The sequence below is a fragment of the Prosopis cineraria genome, unplaced genomic scaffold, assembly GCF_029017545.1.
Source record: "Prosopis cineraria cultivar Desert tree isolate PC_DT_omini unplaced genomic scaffold, ASM2901754v1 PC11, whole genome shotgun sequence".
Lineage (NCBI taxonomy): Eukaryota > Viridiplantae > Streptophyta > Magnoliopsida > Fabales > Fabaceae > Prosopis > Prosopis cineraria.
In genome coordinates, this window is record NW_026555342.1 from 5,925,039 (window position 1) to 5,944,601 (window position 19,563).

General features: G+C 35.1%; 3 protein-coding genes across 5 annotated transcripts; 2 read left to right on the forward strand and 1 right to left on the reverse strand.

The window, feature by feature from the left end:
* The first annotated feature begins 491 nt into the window (after nt 1-491).
* On the forward strand, nt 492-3,705 carry LOC129284924 (glucan endo-1,3-beta-glucosidase 13-like). The gene is made up of 4 exons (XM_054920437.1): nt 492-717; nt 2,231-2,569; nt 3,204-3,234; nt 3,340-3,705. The coding sequence occupies exons 1-4, from the start codon at nt 663-665 to the stop codon at nt 3,443-3,445; spliced, it is 531 nt and encodes a 176-aa protein (XP_054776412.1). The 5' UTR covers nt 492-662; the 3' UTR covers nt 3,446-3,705.
* Nucleotides 3,706-5,105: 1,400 nt separating this feature from the next.
* LOC129286801 (uncharacterized) lies at nt 5,106-7,658 on the reverse strand. Its single transcript, XM_054922852.1, has 3 exons — nt 7,499-7,658; nt 6,605-6,850; nt 5,106-5,477 (listed from the first exon to the last, which is right to left on the reverse strand). Exons 2-3 carry the CDS (start codon nt 6,770-6,772, stop codon nt 5,280-5,282), a joined length of 366 nt encoding a protein of 121 aa, XP_054778827.1. The 5' UTR covers nt 6,773-6,850; nt 7,499-7,658; the 3' UTR covers nt 5,106-5,279.
* A 1,072-nt stretch (nt 7,659-8,730) lies between these two features.
* LOC129286605 (uncharacterized) lies at nt 8,731-19,303 on the forward strand. Of its 3 annotated transcripts, XM_054922556.1 has the most exons (4): nt 8,731-8,997; nt 9,755-9,914; nt 11,341-11,363; nt 12,633-12,914. In XM_054922556.1, exons 1-2 carry the CDS (start codon nt 8,793-8,795, stop codon nt 9,895-9,897), a joined length of 348 nt encoding a protein of 115 aa, XP_054778531.1. In that variant the 5' UTR covers nt 8,731-8,792; the 3' UTR covers nt 9,898-9,914; nt 11,341-11,363; nt 12,633-12,914. The 3 variants fall into 3 exon arrangements, with proteins under 3 accessions (XP_054778531.1, XP_054778529.1, XP_054778530.1); XM_054922554.1 differs by lacking the exons at nt 11,341-11,363; nt 12,633-12,914 and adding an exon at nt 18,969-19,303; XM_054922555.1 differs by lacking the exon at nt 11,341-11,363.
* The last annotated feature ends 260 nt before the right edge of the window (nt 19,304-19,563 follow it).

Genomic DNA, 19,563 nt, shown 5'->3' on the forward strand with positions numbered 1-19,563 from the left:
TTACTCTTCTCCCAATCCTCCCAATCTGAGCAGTAGGGTTTGAGGGAAGGCCTTCTAACCAAACATTTCCTAAAATTGAATGATAATTTAGAACAAATTTTGAGACTAAAGAACTCATTTCTTCAAAATATGTGCAACTTCAAACCTTAAAACATTATTCATATCTCGTTTTATAATTCTTTTTACCCCTCAAGTGTCACGATGGGGACTCCGACAACAATGAACCAGCACCTCTTAAAAGGCAAAGGCGCGTAAAAACTTAAAAAAAAAAAAAAGGCTTAAAATGAATTCAATCCAGGGGCTGGCCTGGCCGTAGTCTGTGAAAGATCGTACTAGCTTCTGAAGGATGCACCAGCATCACATCTCTTCTTTGTCCATTAATTACTTCATTACAACAAATAAAGCTAAAAAGAACCATATTTACCTCTTCAAGCAACTTCTGATTCCTCTATGACCACCTTCTCCGGCTCCTCCCATTATATCACCACCCACCAAATCCTCTCTCGCTCTTCCTTTCCTTCTTTGAACTTCGAGAAAGTCACTGATGCAGACTCATGATGCTGACTGGGAGCTATAATGTTTAAAGCTGGAATACTCATAACAAGTCACATTCTGTGAAGCAACAGGACACTACAGCATTGGAAGCTGGTACAAGTGCAACTATGAGCAACAAAGTGTGGTTTTTCCTTTGCCTGGTTTTCTTGGAAACGCATCTGGGTATGCTCTGTCTTTCACTCTTGAGTTCAGGCTTCATATTTTTATGTTGTTTGTGTAAGTGAAGTCTTCTGGGTTTGTTTTTTCCCCCATTTTAGTTCATAGTTCTGGTTAGCTATTTAGCTTCTGCTTCTGCTTGGTCTTCTCTTTCCTCTCTTCTGTGTTGCCATTTGTTAGTCTGGACGTTCATTTTAGTTTTCTTAATCTTCGTTCCCATTGTAGCAAAAATGGTGTCCCTGATCATATCTGTAACGTTAAGCCACAAAAATTTAAGCCTTTTGCTCTACATCAATACATCATTTGCAGGAAGCAAAGCAAGGTGAAAAGCTGATGGCCCAAGAGAAAAATACATGGCGAATGTTCTTATTAAAGGGAGGAAAACCAAAAGAATGAAAGAAAAATTGATTTCAGATTTTCCTTAACTTCCTCTCACCTTACAGTCTTGTGAACAGGAAGAAAAATAAATAATTACCCTTCTATTTTCAAGTCCTTGACTTCAGTGTTGGACTATGGAGTCCAGTTTGTGTCTATTACGGTGAACCTCTCACTCTGCTTCTCAATGGAGGCATCATTTGTGTACCCATGATGGGCTTTAAACCCTAAACCCCAGGAAATAATTTTTGGCTTGGTAAATGAGGATGAAGTTTTATACTTTGAATAGGAAAGAAAATTAAAAAAGGAAAAGCATGGTGGTTTCATACACTTTACTTCCATCATGCATCTTATTTGTTGCTGTCAGAATTTCCAGATCTTCTAAAATGTACATATCTTGGGCATAACAAAAGTAATGAGCTAAGAATTTTGTTCCATTTTCTCCTTTTCAGGACAAATGAAAAGGTAGGTTCTAGACTCTCGTAACATCGGTGTTTAAGATTATAAGCAAAACTGCTAGCCTTTTTACTAGCTAGTTTTCCTTTATTTTTTTCCTGTTCTAAATTTGATTTTAGATTAAACTGGATTTCAGATTCTTCGAACTACCTCGAATTTCAATTTACATTGAGACCTTTTTATTAACGAAAATATGAAATGGTTAGCCAAGCCTCGTGCATCTTTTCTCCTGGAATCACCGGAAGAAAGACCAGCTCATCCTTACAAAGCTTCAAATAAGGAAGGGGGGGGGGGGGTATAGGTTTCAAAATGATCAAGAGGGGAAGTGAAACTGTTTCAAATTATAAAATACTTTTAAATAAAATCTCGCATATTAATAAATTTTATTAAATACGCTTAACAGCTTTATTTTTTTAAAAAAAATATAAACTTTTAAAAATATCTATAATTTAATATATTGAAAAGAAAAGGGATGGAAATTAATTACCAAGAGAGAAATGATAGTATTAGAATACGTCTATTTAATAAAATCTTAATCTTCTCAAAGTGTTTTATATATTGAGACGTCGAATTTCTCCCAAAAGTGTCTTATAATTTAAGACGGAAGGAGTATTATTTTTTATTTCAATTTTCAGTTTATTGATTTATCACTGAATTGAATCATAATTTATGTTGTGATTCTATTTAGTCATGGGAAGGGGAATAGCTGTGCAAGAGAAGGCAGATGCAGCAATTCCAGTCACAACCATGTCACCTCCAGAAGGCAATACAACTTTCCTTGATGGCACAACATATTGTGTGGCCCTTCCCGGCGCTTCCCAAGTCGATTTGCAGAATGCTCTAGACTGGGCTTGTGGCCTGGGAATGGCTGATTGTACTGCCATCCAAGGAGGTGGGCCATGCTTTGATCCAGACACTTTGGTGTCTCATGCATCATATGCATTTAACAGCTACTATCAACAAAATGGGAATTCTGATATTGCTTGCAATTTTGGTGGAACTGCCACTCTCACAAGGAAAAACCCTAGTAAGTTAGATACGATTTGCTCTGCAGTTCATATTTTATGAAGCACAGACACTTCAAGGAAGAAGGCAGGTCTATGCCTGTCATACACTTGTAAAAGACACATGACATGATTCTTGAATTCATACATGAACCGTTAATATTTTATTGAGTGTTTGTGTTACCCTATCTTTATCTCAGTCATTTTCTTTGTTTGTGTCCATTTTTTTTTGTCAAGCGGATCTTCACAACTTTGCCTGCTGGCCATTTTTAATTTCCTTATTAGCATTGCCATTTACGTGACAACCTATCCCCTTTTGGTAACAGGTTTGTGTTTGTGCAGTTTATAGTGATGTAAAACTTGTGGTCCTTACTAAATTTCTTTCTGGTTGATGAATGCAAATGCAAACCATTATGCAAAAGTTTTCTTTAACTTTCTGCATGTGATTCTCTCTATCTGTACTTATTTTGTATGAGAGAAGGCTTAAAGGTGGTAAACGCTGGGGGCACAAGCAATCCCATCCAATCCCATCAATTTTATTTTATTTTTATGTACTTTCTAAATTTGATTTGCATCATTTTACATTGTTGTCATTATATTCATGTCTTTCTGATAAATTAGCTAGGAAGAATTTAAATGTGCTTCCTTTCTGTGCAGGTTATGGAAAGTGTAACTATGCTGCATCTGGGTATGTATGGAATCTTAAGCACCACTGTCTTGCGTTGAAAGAAGCAGCTCATATTATATATATTGATTGACTGATTCAAACTAGGGCATAATTTTCATGTCACAGATCCGCACGTTCTTCAAATGCAGCTCCAGTGGGGAAGTATAATCCGAGTTTCAAGTGGCGGAAACTTGCTGTTCTGGTACTGCTTTTATACTATGGGAGGCAGTGATGATGATGATGATGATGGAATTGATATCTTGAAACTTCATTTGAACAAACATGCTAGCTGGGAATGTCATGTAATGAAAGAAAAAGAAAAAGAGAAGAAAAGATAGGGAGGGAGAACCTCCATTAGCATTTTTGTAGTTGTGTTTGTGCTAAGAAATTCCTTGCTTTCATGTTGGGACAGAATCTCTCACTGCAAATCTTTAAAAGTTTCGGTGTGATTTGTACCCATTGTGCGTATGTTCTTCTTGTCTCTTGATTGCGGCTTCACTGTCAATCCTAATCATAGTATATCTTTGTTCTTCAGCTTTGTTGTGTTGGTATTTTTTATTGGGAGAATTTCATTTAAGGATCACATTAAAGAATTAATTTTAGGTGGGTCTAATTTTTTTTTTTGAACTTTCAATTTAATCAAAGGAAGAAAAGTCAAAAGGAAAAGATCAAAATACCTTTAATTTATTATGTAAAATTATTAGCTGTTAATTTTTTTATTTCACTTGTTAATTTATGAATATGAGTTATAAATTATATAAGTTGACATATCAATAATTACATAAAAATTAATATTAATTTTTTAATTATAAGCAGCAATATCAGTTGTTAAATTATTAACTTTACTTGTTAATTTACTAAAATTAGTTATAAACAAATGACATGTCATGTTATTTACAATTGATGTTAGTAAATTAATAAGTAACGTTAGCAAATTAATAATTAAAGTTAGTGATTTTTTAACAAATGGATGTAATTTGTAACTTATATTCATAAATTAATAAATGAAGTAAGAAAATTAACAAGTATTAATTTTATATAATAAGTGAAGGATATTTTAATTTTTTTACTTTTAAAATTCTTTTGACTTTTTTTTCTTGACTAAACTGAAATTTTAATTTTTTTTTGAATCTATCTGAAATTAATTACCTATAATAGTCCTTAATTGAAATTGTCCTTTTTTTATTTGGGATTGAGTATATATTCTGTAACTTTTCCAAACATTCCTTGGACGGTTTATATAATACGGCATTCCCATATCGTCTTCTTAATTATTCAGAGATGGTATTTGATAATAAAAATGAGGCAAGGAGTAGTAAGTTAGCCATTCACTGAACCTACTACAGTGGGGAATGCATCTTAGAATAACAAATTATTTATTTTCTTATGTATGGGCTAACAAATTCTAAAATAATTTTCTTACCAAAAAATTATATAGTAATTTTTAAGAGAATAAAACTTTATATTTTTAATATGCACAAGATAGGTATTTCTGAAATAAAATAGATTGTTTAATTTTTTTGATATTTAATCTCGATTAGTGTCTAACGCATCACGTAGGAGTACAATCTCGTCATAAAATAATATCTTTTGTTCCCCAACAAATAATGCGTTACTTGTAGACATTTTAACTTAAGTCGGTTGACGCAAAAAAGTTAGTTCGATCATGAAAATACACATTAAGGTATAACTTTTACAATAAATCACGTAAGTTTTTTTTTTTTTAATGTTTGATAATCGTGTAAAACTCATAGCTTTCTTAAACTTGCATTAAATCTCTTCTATCTCTTTTTGAATTTTTTTTTTTAAATATTTTTGAAATTTGTAAAGACTTGTGAAGAATAGTTTTGATTTCAAAATCCAAAATGAATAATAGAAGTAAGATGGAGCAATAAGAAAAAGGCAAACTCAACAAACCATTGAAGACATACAATGGAAAGCAGGAGCAATAATCAAATTCTCTAGTTGGAGCTAAAGCTAGATATGGTCTTACACATTATTTCCATACAGGAAGTAGCTATTCCACCATATCCTCTTGGCCAATACTGATCAAAGGCTTTCAACTTTCAAGAAGACTTGTGTTTTGAAGCTAGATTTCCTGCTGTTGCTTGCGTGGCGTTGGCCTTTGAGAACCAAGTGGTATACAGAAACTGCTTGTGAGCCCCTACATGGTTGCATATAAGACGTAGCTTCTGCCTCTCCTTCATCCACCTCAGCACTAATTTCATTTGAGTCTTGCTCGTCAAATCTTTTAATCCAACCCCCTTCAAACAATCGAGATGATCAGTTAATCCATAATCACATAAGTCAGAAGCATGTTGATCTGTCAAATCTCCAGAAAATATGAAATCACGTCTTCAGAAGCAAGAAGTTTGTAAACTGACTCTAACAGTCTGCAAGATATCTCGGGTTTCAATTAAATTCACTTCTCAGAAGTTCGATACTAGAAGTTTTTAAACTGCCTCTAAAGTGAAAGATACAGTAAAACGAGAGTGAGTGGAAAGAGAAGCGAGTCTCATGCATACTTAAATTTCTTGTATTAGTCTCTCTTTAGGATCTGAATTCAGCCACACCTCTGTTCCTCTGATCGGGCGCTCAAATGAGAGCAAAAGCTAACTATAGAGGTGTAATCCACCACCCCATCAAACATCCCATACCCCTCAATGTGAGATTTAGTCATTCTACCTTGGTCTTCATATTCTTTCATTGGAAACAAAAAGTCTCCAGGAAAAGTGACCAGGATTCATATGTTGATATGAATAAAGGATAAGGGAGGGCAGTAATTAGGAACTTAGGCTTTAGTTCGTGCCAAGTCATTGCTTGTTAATGGCATAATGACTAGAAGGGGCTTGTTTGACGGGCAGGAGAAGCAGTTATGACTGTTAATATAATCTGTTCGTCCCTACCTCTCCTTTCTAGTTCACAACGTTCACATCATATGTATAGTCATGTAACAAAAATAATCTGTTAATTTCTTGGTCGGGAGAAGAATGAGCTTCTTTGGTTTTATACTTTTATTCATCTTTTGCTCAGACTAACTAAAGCACAGCCAAATTGCCCATTCCAAATGCCATTTTCATAAACATGGCTTGATTTGCTGAAATATAGACAGAATACCTCGCCTGTCATGGCCTATCATGTAACAGTATATCATCATCCAAGAAACCCAAGAGCAAGCCAAGATGATACGTTTCAACCAGAGAGTGGCGAACATTCTATATTATTCATTTAGGATACAAATAACACATAAACTTCAAAATTTTCAAGTACTTTTGAAATTAAAATTCCTCCATAACAAACACTATCAAAAAGTTTCAGAGTTTTTAGTGGATGTACGGGAATTCAAACTGCATAAATAAATCAAACAAAGAGACAGTACATTCTATTATACCTGGACACGTTGCCAGGTCTCTCCGATGGTGATGGGTCCATGCTCATTCACAATGTCAAAGAGAACCCTAGTGATGGTCTGCCTCTGCTCTGGCGGCGTTTTGAGAGATACAGGCCTCATCTTTGGTTTTGATTTCTTGGCAAAGTACCTAATTGCTGTCGCAAACATACTGTGTTCTTGTGCTGAAACCTAAATGAACACCCTCCTCCTTGCACAGTCAAAGAACACTGAACTCTAACACCAACTCTGCAAATAAATACAAAACATAATCCATCAGCAGCACCATCTCAATTCCTAAATGAGGTTAGGAAAGCGGTAACTTCTTTGAAATGTGAAGATTTAGGGCAAAGCCACGCCAACTCCTTAAATTGTATGAACTCAAATAGACATTGTGGCTAGGAAAATGAACAAAAAGAAATCTAGAGAATGACAAGATAGATACTTAATAAAATGAAACAACTCAAACAATATAGATAAGTTGCACGGGCAGCGAATGAAGAATTTGAATCAGAAGCATAACCAAATGAAGCCGCTAGAGAAACAAAGATTAAAGTCATAAAATCAAATGAATATCATAATAAGACACATGAAAGGGTAAGAAACACTATCGCTGAGGGCAAATGACAAAACTTATAAACACATTTCGAATTTATTTACAAGGTTATGAAAGTTGAGTTGTTTTAAAATCGATGAAGACTTTGGACAAAACCAAATCGATCCATGATAGAGGGACAGCTCATAAATGGGATATGACTTATGTATGGTACTATATAGCAAGTGCCACCGCTGAGATGAATGAAGAATCTGAATAAGCATGAACAGGATCAGCAGACAAAAACAACGATTAGAGGAATCGAATCGAGTGGAATCACAACGAAAAGAGGAAACAAGTACCTGAGAGATAGAAAAACGCAGATAGGGAGGCGCAATCTCAAGTGGGTTGGAGACTCAAAACTCTGCTTGCTCTCCTTGGCGCTCGAAGCAGGAGGGAGGGCAAAGGGAATGCCGCACTTTGCTGGGGTGAGAACGACACTCCCAATCTGCGTTTTGATCCATGGTGTAAAAATGTAAACTATTATATTATTTAAATCAGACTAGTTCTTGGCTTGAAAGAAAACTATTTAACTTCTTTTTTTTTTTAATATAACGGGCTAAAAAAGCCTGAAGAAAGAGACAACAAGGATGAAACCAGATCCATTAGTTCACTGTTAATAGTTTAGACCGTAATAGCCAAATACTTTATAAAAGGTTTCACAGTAATACTTGATAGATGGTTAGAAAAATACGCATTACATGCAGATCAATCGACATATATATTAACTTCTCTAAAATCATGATCATAATGCACTTCTTAATCTCACATAATCATTCTCCTTATATCTTCTACAATTCTATAAATAGAGTGTGATCTTTGATGAATCTTTTAAATGTTCTTAATTATTTCTTTTAAATTTGAGAATATTTTAACTTTTTTTGATCAAAAATTTTAATAAAAAATAAAAAATTCTCTTATTCTCAGTATTCTTGTAACCGTGCTAAGAAAGTATCTCAATTTTCTCACGAAGCTGCCTCTACAATTGCTGGAATGCCTCCAACAAGATGAGCGAGGAATCTAGAGATAAAATATAATGCCTCCAACAAGATGAGCGAGGAATCTAAAAATAAAATATAATATGATAATTAAAGTATTTAGTTGTCCGGCTTTAATTATAGGACAAAATTTTAAAATCCTATTTGGCCTTAAATACAAAATAAAATAGTTAATTTTTTTCTTCTTAATATTACCTCTCACTAATTGTATTAAGTTGTAATTTTTAGACATAATTTATGATGACAATTAATTTTAATAAAAGACAAAATTTAAAAATTAAACATTTTTATAAGTTAAACTTTTTAAGAATATTAACTACTTTTCTTTAAGAATTAAGAATCGTAAATTTAGTTATTTTTGTCAAATGACTAGGAAATGAGGGAGTAGACATGCTATCTATTTTCTATTAATACAAATGTAAAATTAATAAGCTCAATGCTAAGTTGCTAACGGTTTTTATCTTTTTTTTTTTTTTTTTTTTCCGTTGGCCAGCTTTGACAAACCTTAACCTCTTTAAGAGGCCACGAAAGCACAAACCCCCTATTGCACAGATCCTCTGAAAGGAAAAACCCTAACAGCAGAGGAAGGAGGAAGAGAATGGCGAAGTCCATGAGATCGAAGAGGGAGAAGAGGCTGAGGGCTATTCGTAGGGAGATCGTTGAGCCTTTCTACGATAAGAAAGAAGCCGCTAAGCTCGCCGCCCAAGAGGCTGCCCTCGCCGCCCCTAAACTTCCCGTTCGACAACCACCTAACATCGCCATGGACGCTTCCACCTCCGCCCCAGCGCTCACTACCGCCATGGGTATGATCCCTTCTGCTAAATATTTGCGTTTTGATGACTAAGCTTGCGTCTCTAACCGGGTGAAATTCGATGCAGCGTTCTAATTTCCTGGTTGGTTTTGGGGAGGATGTTGATTTTTTGTGTGTTGTTTTTGGTTGATGTTATATATTGAAGTAAAGCTTGTACCTTTTAACTAGATGTAATTATAACACTATGAGACTCTATTTGTCAGCCACGCTTAACTAGCAGACTCTGAAGCATAATTGATCGACTGCTCTAATTTTATGCGTTTTCTTGCAAGTTTTTTCTTTTATTTTTGGCTGTTTAAAACTTAAAAGTTATTGAATGAAGTAGAACTGATCAGATCATTAATGACTAAAAAAGAAGTAGAGCTGACTATTTTTATGCTGACTTTAATTTTAATACTGTATAGTACTGGAGTAGTTGTTATGTTCATACATAAGCCTGGAGTTGCGTGTCTTTATGCCTTAGTCGAGAACTCCATGACGGCTACTTGGCCAGCTGCTATAACATACTGATCAGATGATTCAGTGCTAATTTTCTTGATGGTGCTGCTTTCCCTGCCATCCAGGCTAGCATCACTGGCTGTATGTCACTATTGTGTTGATCTGTTCGATTATTTTGTGAAGGCAAAAGGAAAATTTTGGCGTCCTTTCTTGTTTCATCTTTTAAGTTCAAGTTAGTGGTTTAATGTGTGTCAGTTTTTATTTTCCTTGTGGCTCATTCTGATATCTGGATTTTCTAATAAATTCTCAAGATGTGGAGATGGCTGATGGCAATCAAAGCATGGTTTCCCTTAAGCCTACTGGTGGAGTTGGGAAGAAATCTAAGAGAAAATTCAAGGTTGGCAAATGCAAACGCCGTGGCGCTAAAGGCAAGTTTAGGAAGAAGCACATATAAGTCTCCAATTGATAATGGTAATGATTTTCATTTATCTTCAACATTAGTTTTCTTACATGTGGTTGCAAAGTTTGGGGCTATGTTTGTCATATCACGATAATGTTATATACAATTTGATTTGATGCAGTATCATTTTATTTTATTCAATCTTTAAGGAAGCATGACATGGATTTCATGTTGTTTCCTGCAATAGCATGACCTCACCACTGCCTCCCTAGGGTCTTTTAGCGATGCTGGGACCCCTCCTCTCACGGGATCCAGTCCAGCATTCCCCATTGGTGGTACAGTGGGTATTCCTCACCCTATCCTCATGGGGGTCTTTTGGAACCTCTCCAGATTCGATCCTCTAACCTCTACCACCTTAGCGAAGTTGAGGCTGAATCTAGTACCAATGAGTGACTCAATAGTACCAGGTTTAGCCTTAACTTTGTTATGTATGAGAGGTTGGAGGATCGAACCTGGGAAGGTTCTCCGCAAGGGGAATAATCCTTTACATTACTGCGGGGAAGCCTTTGTCTCCTGATGCTTACCGTAAGGGGTGGGGTCGCCCTGTTGTGGGGCCTGGGGGGAGAGTGTCTAGCGTCGCAAAAGACTTCGGGGATGTGGGGTGAGCGGAGGGCTGTTACATAAAAAGGTACTCATTGGTACCAGATTCAACCTCAATTTCGCTAACGTGATAGAGGTTGGAGGATCGAATATGGGGAGGTTCCAAAAGACCACCGTGAGGGTTGGGTGAAGAATACCCACTGTACCACCAGTGGTGAATGCTAGACTGGACCGCGTGACGGGAGGGGTCCCAGCACCACCAAAAGACCTTAAGGAGGGAGTGGTGAGGCCGTTTTGTTACATAAGACTCAATGGTACCAGACTTAGCCTCAACTTTGTTAAGGTGGTAGAGGTTGGAGGTTCGAGTTTGGGGAAGTTTCAAAAGACCCTCGTGAGGGTGGGGTGAGGAATAACCATCATACCACTGGTGGGAAAGCTGGCGACCATCCCGTGAGGGGAGGCACGCCCAGCACCGGCAAAAGACCCTGGGAAGGCAATGGTGAGTGCGTGCTGTTACATAATTGTAACATCCTGATTTTTTTAGATTAAAAAAATTGTGAAATTTAAGTGTTTTTTTTAAAAAAGAGAAAAGTATGTTAAAAAAAAGGGAGGGCGGTTTAGTTCCATATTGATTAGATGCGGGAAGGTGAGGCGCCTCCTCGTGAGGAGGCGCAGGCGTGAGGAGACGCAGGAGGAAGTAAAAGAAAAAGAAACTTTTGCAATTTGTGAAAATTGCAACTAATGGCCCAAGATGCAATTTTTAAATTGCAAGTAATGGCTCAAAAGTTTGAATAATTAAATTCAAAAATAGTTTTTTTAATATAATTGTGGGACCCACAATTTAATTTTTATATTATTTTTCTCTTCCTCTCATGTTGCTCGGCGTTTTCTCGCAAGGGGGATTATTTTATTTTTTTCAGGTATGCTCCAACTTTTCTGTTTAGATTAACATTTAAAAAATTATTTAATTACAAAATTAATTTTATAGTTATTTTTTAAATAGTATTAGCTTTCTAGCGATATGAGTATTTTGTAGAATAGAGCAAATATTTTGATTAGAATTTTCTATAGGATAGTTAATCTGATAATATGATGGATTAAAAATATAGATTAAAGTTCTTAGAGGTATAATAAATATTATAGAATATTTTTTTAGGGTTGAAACTCATGTTTAAGAATTTTGAGTTAAACTTTAGATCTATATGGTTGAATTTATGGTGAATCTGAGATGTAGAGATGAATCTCTGATTATTAAATATTTGTTTAAGTATGAATAGGTATTTTTTAGGTTATAGAAAAGTGATTTGAGATTTCAGGATAATTCTAAAATTTTTAATTTATTTTTGGACGAATTTTTAGAATATAGAAGGATGAAATTGTGGTAAGAAAAGTGATTTGAGGCTTAAAAATAGTTTATTAGGATACGGGAATTTTAGAAAAGAATTGGAAAAGTTAAATAAGGCCTTAAATTAGTGTTAATATGGATTATAGATCTAAGGCTTTCTAACTTTTTAAATTAGAGTTATTTATTTTAATCTAAAATTAATATATAGTATTATGAAATAGCTATGTAGATTGTGTTGACAAAGATAGTAGTGAAAGAAGAGTTGTGAAGGGGAACTTGTTTTTCAAGATGCAAGGAAACCGTTATTAATATGTTGTGATGAGTGTGTTTGTAAATGGTTATGTGTTCTCTTATTGTTTGAAAAAATTATGTATTATTGAAAATAAATACTGTTGTATACTTGTTTGAAATTATTGCCAAGTAGGTCAAAAATTTATTTTTGTTTATCATGATGAGATAGTATTGTTCGGATATATTTCTGTTTGAATATTTGAATGATGCATGACTTGTCAGGGTATTTTAATATGTGGTGTTAATGGGAATTTCTGTTCGGTTAATTATTACCACGTGGTAAGCCCTCATTGGACCCAATGAGTGGCGTGTCGCTTGGTCCAACTCACTTTTGGCTGGGTGATTTGGCGTCCGAGCATGACGAAAGGAGGATATAAGGTGCAGTCATGCAATTAAATACCTGTTCGGTTTGTTAGGAAATATTGTTCGGTTAAATGTTTTGTGTGCCCACTTAGCAATTGCATGATTAGCTACATCTGCATGCGTCATTACATATTAATTTTTGGTTACTGGGACTTTTAAGTCTCATTCCTCGTGGTTAACATTTTTACAGGAGCGAGCCCGGCCGAGAAAGCACCAGAGGCGTAACTTTGGTGTATGAAACACCATCTTTTACGATGGCTCTCATTTTGTATTATGCAATGTATCTTGTGTCAATCTAGGACATTTCTTATTTTGACAACATGTAAACTCTAATCCTTTTCATTAAATGCATTTATATGACCAAGAGGATTATGTGTGTCCCTCTTGATTCATGACCTGATTTAAATATCATGCCATGAGGATCCTGTCTGTCCCTCATGGTTCTAATTGCTTTTTGAGATATTTTAAGACCTGTGGTATATTGTCTTGGATGTATCTTTCTACCATGATAAGGATTCAATGAAAAAAAATAATTTATTGAATTAATAATTTGTCAAAAATCGGTTTGTAAATTTAAGGATGTTACATATTGGTATCAGAGCATCATGTTTTGAGCCTTTATTTTAGTGATATTTATTTAGACTTTTGTTTGAAACTATTACTTGTGTGAATTTAATATGTATTTATTATGTGTGGTGCATTGCATATAGTCATTTGGCAATATACATTGTTATGGTGCTTCTCATTGTATGGCCATTATATAATTAGGTTAATTTTATTATTTATATCTCGTATCCTTTGGAAGGGGAGAGAAAATGCCTGTTACTCGCGGAAACTCAGGATTCCAACATGAGCACCTACCACCGCCACTGCCAAATGAGGAGCATGACTTGGCAGAATTGAGAATGCTTGTAAAAACATTAACAGACAAGGTTCAAGGATAGGAACGAGAGTTGACGGAGCTAAAGAGGCAAAAGGTGGCTGAAAATGGAGATAGGGCTCATGTTGAGAGTCATGTGGGGCAAGACAGTTCCTCACATCCTGCCATTCCGAGAGATCATGAGTGTAGAAGGGAGGAAACTAGGCAGGAGGAACAGAGAGCCCCACCGACCATTACCGATGTGTGGGAAACTGTTAGGAAGTTTAACCTTCCTACATTTGATGGTAACCTTAAACCATCTGTGGTAGAGGAATGGGTGAAGAGACTGGAGTCCATCTTTCGAGTAGTCACGTGCACCAGTAATCAGAAAGTGCAAGTAGCATTAGTGCTCCTAGTGAAGGGAGCAAGAGATTGGTGGGGGACAGCTGGACCCAGGGATGATTCTACACTCACATGGGAGGAATTCAAGTAAAAATTGTTCAGACATTACTTTTCATCAGAGTTAAGGTCTGAAAAGGAAGCTGAGTTCCATGCTTTTAAGCAAGGAAATCTCGATGAGGACACATTCATTGCTAAGTTTCAGGAGTTATCTAGATGCTCCACGTACATGCAGTATAGGGATGATTCTGAATGGAAGGCCAAGCGCTTATTGGAGAAGGTTAGACCAGAATTAAGGGAGCAATTGGCTCACCTGGATATCCGAGACTATGACGAAATGTGCATAAAATTATAAGTAGTAGCTCGCAGTAAGAGGGAGGACGAGAGAGAGAAGAGGGGTTATTCATATAGTAAACCCCCAACCTACCCCCGATCCATTGGAGGCATTACAAAGAAGAACCATCAGGGTTCGAGTAGCTTATGGAACCAGGGAAGGCAGAAGGGTCCATTTCAAAAGAGCCAAGGACACATTACCACCCTAAGCTTACCACTGGAGACCGAGGAGAATGAGGCGAGATTATCCACAATTATTTGCTCAGGTACATAGTTTCTAAGCTTACCAACATTAAATTTTGAGGACAATATTTCTAAAAGGAGAGGAGAATTGTAACATCCTAATTTTTTAGATTAACAAAATTGTAAAATTTAAGTTAAAAAAAAGAGAAAAGAAAGTAAAAAAAAAAGAGGGTGGTTTAGTCCCATATCAATTAGATGTGGGAAGGTGAGGCGCCTCCTCACGTATAAAAAGAGGAGGCACAGGCGTGAGGAGACGCAGGAGGAAGCAAAAGAAAAAAAAACTTTTGCAATTTTCACAAAATTGCAACTTAAGGCCCCAAGATGCAATTTGCAAGTAATGGCCCAAAAATTTAAATAATTAAATTCAAACTTATAATTTTTTTTAATATAATTGTGGGACTCACAATCTCATTGTAATGAAAACGCTGAGCAACGTGAGAGGAAGATAGGTAAATACTGTCAGGCCCCTCTGTGACCCTTGATAACTACTATGATAGCTTCTCTGTCCTTGGCTCTTTTGAAATGGACCCTTCTGCCTTCCCTGGTTCCACAAGCTACTCGAACCCTGATGGTTCTTCTTTCTAATGCCTCCAGTGGATCGGGGGTAGGTTGGGGGTCTACTATATGAATAACCCCTCTTCTCTCTTTCGTCCTCCCTCTTACTACAGCTACTACTTATAATTTTATGCACATTTCGTCATAGTCTCGGATATCCAGGTGAGCCAATTGCTCCCTTAATTCTGGTCTAGCCTTCTCCAATAAGCGCTTGGCCTTCCATTCAGAATCATCCCTATACTGCATGTACGTGGAGCATCTAGATAACTCCTGAAACTTAGCAATGAATGTGTTCTCATTGAGATTTCCTTGCTTAAAAGCATGGAACTCAGCTTCCTTTTCAGACCTTAACTCTGATGAAAAGTAATGTCTGAACAATTTTTACTTGAATTCCTCCCATGTGAGTGTAGAATCATCCCTGGGTCCAGCTGTCCCCCACCAATCTCTTGCTCCCTTCACTAGGAGCACTAATGCTACTTGCACTTTCTGATTACTGGTGCACGTGACTACTCGAAAGATGGACTCGAGTCTCTTCACCCATTCCTCTACCACAGATGGTTTAAGGTTACCATCAAATGTAGGAGGGTTAAACTTCCTAACAGTTTCCCACACATCGGTAATGGTCGGTGGGGCTCTCTGTTCCTCCTGCCTAGTTTCCTCCCTTCTACACTCATGATCTCTCGGAATGGCAGGATGTGAGGAACTGTCTTGCCCCACATGACTCTCAACATGAGCCCTATCTCCATTTTCAGCCACCTTTTGCCTCTTTAGCTCCGTCAACTCTCGTTCCTATCCTTGAACCTTGTCTGTTAATGTTTTTACAAGCATTCTCAATTCTGCCAAGTCATGCTCCTCATTTGGCAGTGGCGGTGGTAGGTGCTCATGTTGGAATCCTGAGTTTCCGCGAGTAACAGGCATTTTCTCTCCCCTTCCAAAGGATACGAGATATAAATAATAAAATTAACCTAATTATATAATGGCCATACAATGAGAAGCACCATAACAATGTATATTGCCAAATGACTATATGCAATGCACCACACATAATAAATACATATTAAATTCACACAAGTAATAGTTTCAAACAAAAGTCTAAATAAATATCACTAAAATAAAGGCTCAAAACATGATGCTCTGATACCAATATGTAACATCCTTAAATTTACAAACCGATTTTTGACAAATTATTAATTCAATAAATTATTTTTTTTCATTGAATCCTTATCATGGTAGAAAGATACATCCAAGACAATATACCACAGGTCTTAAAATATCTCAAAAAGCAATTAGAACCATGAGGGACAGACAGGATCCTCATGGCATGATATTTAAATCAGGTCATGAATCAAGAGGGACACACATAATCCTCTTGGTCATATAAATGCATTTAATGAAAAGGATTAGAGTTTACATGTTGTCAAAATAAGAAATGTCCTAGATTGGCACAAGATACATTGCATAATACAAAATGAGAGCCATCGTAAAAGATGGTGTTTCATACACCAAAGTTACGCCTCTGGTGCTTTCTCGGCCGGGCTCGCTCCTGTAAAAATGTTAACCACGAGGAATGAGACTTAAAAGTCCCAGTAATCAAAAATTAATATGTAATGACGCATGCAGATGTAGCTAATCATGCAATTGCTAAGTGGGCACACAAAACATTTAACCGAACAATATTTCCTAACAAACCGAACAGGTATTTAATTGCATGACTGCACCTTATATCCTCCTTTCGTCATGCTCGGACGCCAAATCACCCAGCCAAAGGTGAGTTGGACCAAGCGACATGCTACTCATTGGGTCCAATGAGGGCTTACCACGTAGTAATAATTAATCGAACAGAAATTCCCATTAACACTATATATTAAAATACCCTGACAAGTCATGCATCATTCAAATATTCAAACAGAAATATATTCGAACAATACTATCTCATCATGATAAATAAAAATAAATTTTTGACCCACTTGGCAATAATTTCAGACAAGTATATAATAGTATTTATTTTCAATAATTCATAATTTTTTCAAACAACAAGACAACACATAACCATTTACAAACACACTCATCACAACACATCAATAATGGTTTCCTTGTGTCTTGAATAACAAGTTCCCCTTCACAACTCCTCTTTCACCACTATCATTGTCAACACAATCTACATAACTATTTCATAATACTATATATTAATTTTAGATTAAAATAAATAACTTTAATTTAAAGAGTTAGAAAGCCTTAGATCTATAATTCATATTAACACTAATTTAAGATTTATGCCTCATTTAACTTTTCAAATTCTTTTTTAAAATTCTCGTATCCTAATAAATTATTTTTAAGCCTCAAATCACTTCCAGTATCACAATTTTATCCTTCTATATTCTAAAAATTCGACCAAAAATAAATTAAAGATTTTAGAATTATCCTGAAGCCTCAAATCACCTTTCTATAACCTCAAAAATACCTATTCATACTTAAACAAATATTTAATAATCAGAGATTCATCTCTACATCTCAGATTCACCATAAATTCAACCATATAGATCTAAAGTTTAATTCAAAAATTCTTAAACATGAGTTTCAACCCCAAAAAAATATTCTATAATATTTATTATACCTCTAAGAACTTTAACCTATATTTTTAATCCATCATATCATCAGATTAACTATCCTATAGAAAATCCTACTCAAAATATTTGTTCTATTCTACAAAATAATCATATCGCTAGAAAGCTAATACTATTTAGAAAATAACTATAAAATTAATTTTGTAATTAAGTAATTTTTTAAATGTTAATCTAAATAGGAAAGTTGGAGCATACCTGAAGAAAAAGAAAATAATCCCCCATTGTGAGAAAACGCCGAGCAACGTGAGAGGAAGAGAAAAATAATATAAAAATTAGATTGTGGGTCCCACAATTATATTAAAAAAACTATTTTTGAATTTAATTATTCAAACTTTTGGGCCATTACTTGCAATTTTTATAAATTGCATCTTGGGCCATTAGTTGCAATTTTTACAAATTGCAAAAGTTTCTTTTTCTTTTGCTTCCTCGGAGACGCCTGCGCCTCCTCTTTTTATACGTGAGGAGGTGCCTCACCTTCCCGCATCCAATCGATATGGGACTAAACTGTCATCCTTTTTTTTTTACTTTCTTTTTTCTTTTTTTTTAACTCACACACACACAAAAAAAAATTATTTATATATTTTAAATTTTAAAATTTATATCTTAACTAAACATTTCTTATGTAATTTTAAACTTAAGTTTTTAATTCATAATTAAATGTCTAACCATATCATTATTTCTGAATAATCTTAAATAATATAAATTTCTATTATTTTTTTTTTATAAAAACTTAAATTTCACAATTTTTTTAATTTAAAAAAATCTGGATGTTACATTTCCTGTTTGAGCTCTTGCCTTCGCTCTACATCAGCTCTTTATATTGAAAATTTGGTTATGGACAGCAATACTTTTTTAGTAGCCAGTGCTATGATAAAGAAAACCCAATGTTCTAATACTCATCTTTACCTGCAAGTTATTGCCTTCTCAATCTCCACCACATTAGGCTTCTGGCTTCATAAATTCTAAATTTTCTTCTCAAAAGACCTAGTCTAGTTGCCTCATAGTGTGCTGACGTTGAAATAACGGGTATTAAATGTCTGCAACATTGGTGGTTGAAGGTAAGGAACTGCTTCAATTGTAAGACTGCTATTTACATCACTGGAACTGCTTACTTAAAGTCTGTGACAATGCATGGCGTGTAATTCAATAGCCGTGCTAACCAGTTAATACAAGTTTTCAGAACCTGTACTGTTCCCTTAATCGTAGTGTTTTGGCCTTTTTGTAGTCTGTTACATACCAATCGAACTAGCATGTTTAAGACTTAATTGCTTTATATATGCGATCGTATACCATTTGTTTTCAAAAAGCTGGCATGAATGAAGTACAGTCTGCACTATAACCATCTTCTATTTGATTCCTTGCTTCGTATTTTTGTCAAGGCTTTATATGTTTAGGATCGACTCGTTCCTTCAGTCTTAAGTGCATTAAATTTCCAAGTATGATAATGTTTGTTTTCTTTCTTTCATATTTTTCCCTTTGAATTAAACTTTTATTTTGGTATCTTCTATTGCAGGTTGTGGAAGGTTGAGTCGAGAGTTGCTGTATGTCACCCGTGATTCATCAAGAATGTTAAAAATTTTGCCCCAAGTTATGTTTGGAACGAGAAGTTATGTTTGGAACGAGGAGGATATAGGACATTAAATTTTGTTCCTGAGTTAGTATGGAAATTTAATCTTCCAATTAATGCAAGGTCTATTTATGCCCTCTTCGTTTTTCTTGTAAAACTTCTGCGGCGGGAAGATAGTGCCATAGTTTTTTCTATCCCCCCAGTTGTTAATTATTGGACTGTATTAAAAAATCCTAAAAACCATTCGGCAATTTTATTTAAATCCCTAACTATTGACTCTACTTCCCTCACAGTATTATTGGCTTTGAAACATCAATAATAGTTCTCTATTGAATTGCAAAATCAATAAATAATTAATACTTTTTCTGATAAAAAATATAAAATATTTTTAATTGAATTTTATTTTTTAATAAAGTAGTTACGTGCTTTTTAATTAATTTTATATTTTTTTATTTTTATCAAACACTCTACAATAAATATAAAGTCATTATTAATAAGGGTATTTTAAAAAAAGTGATAATTATATTTCAAGATTAAAAAT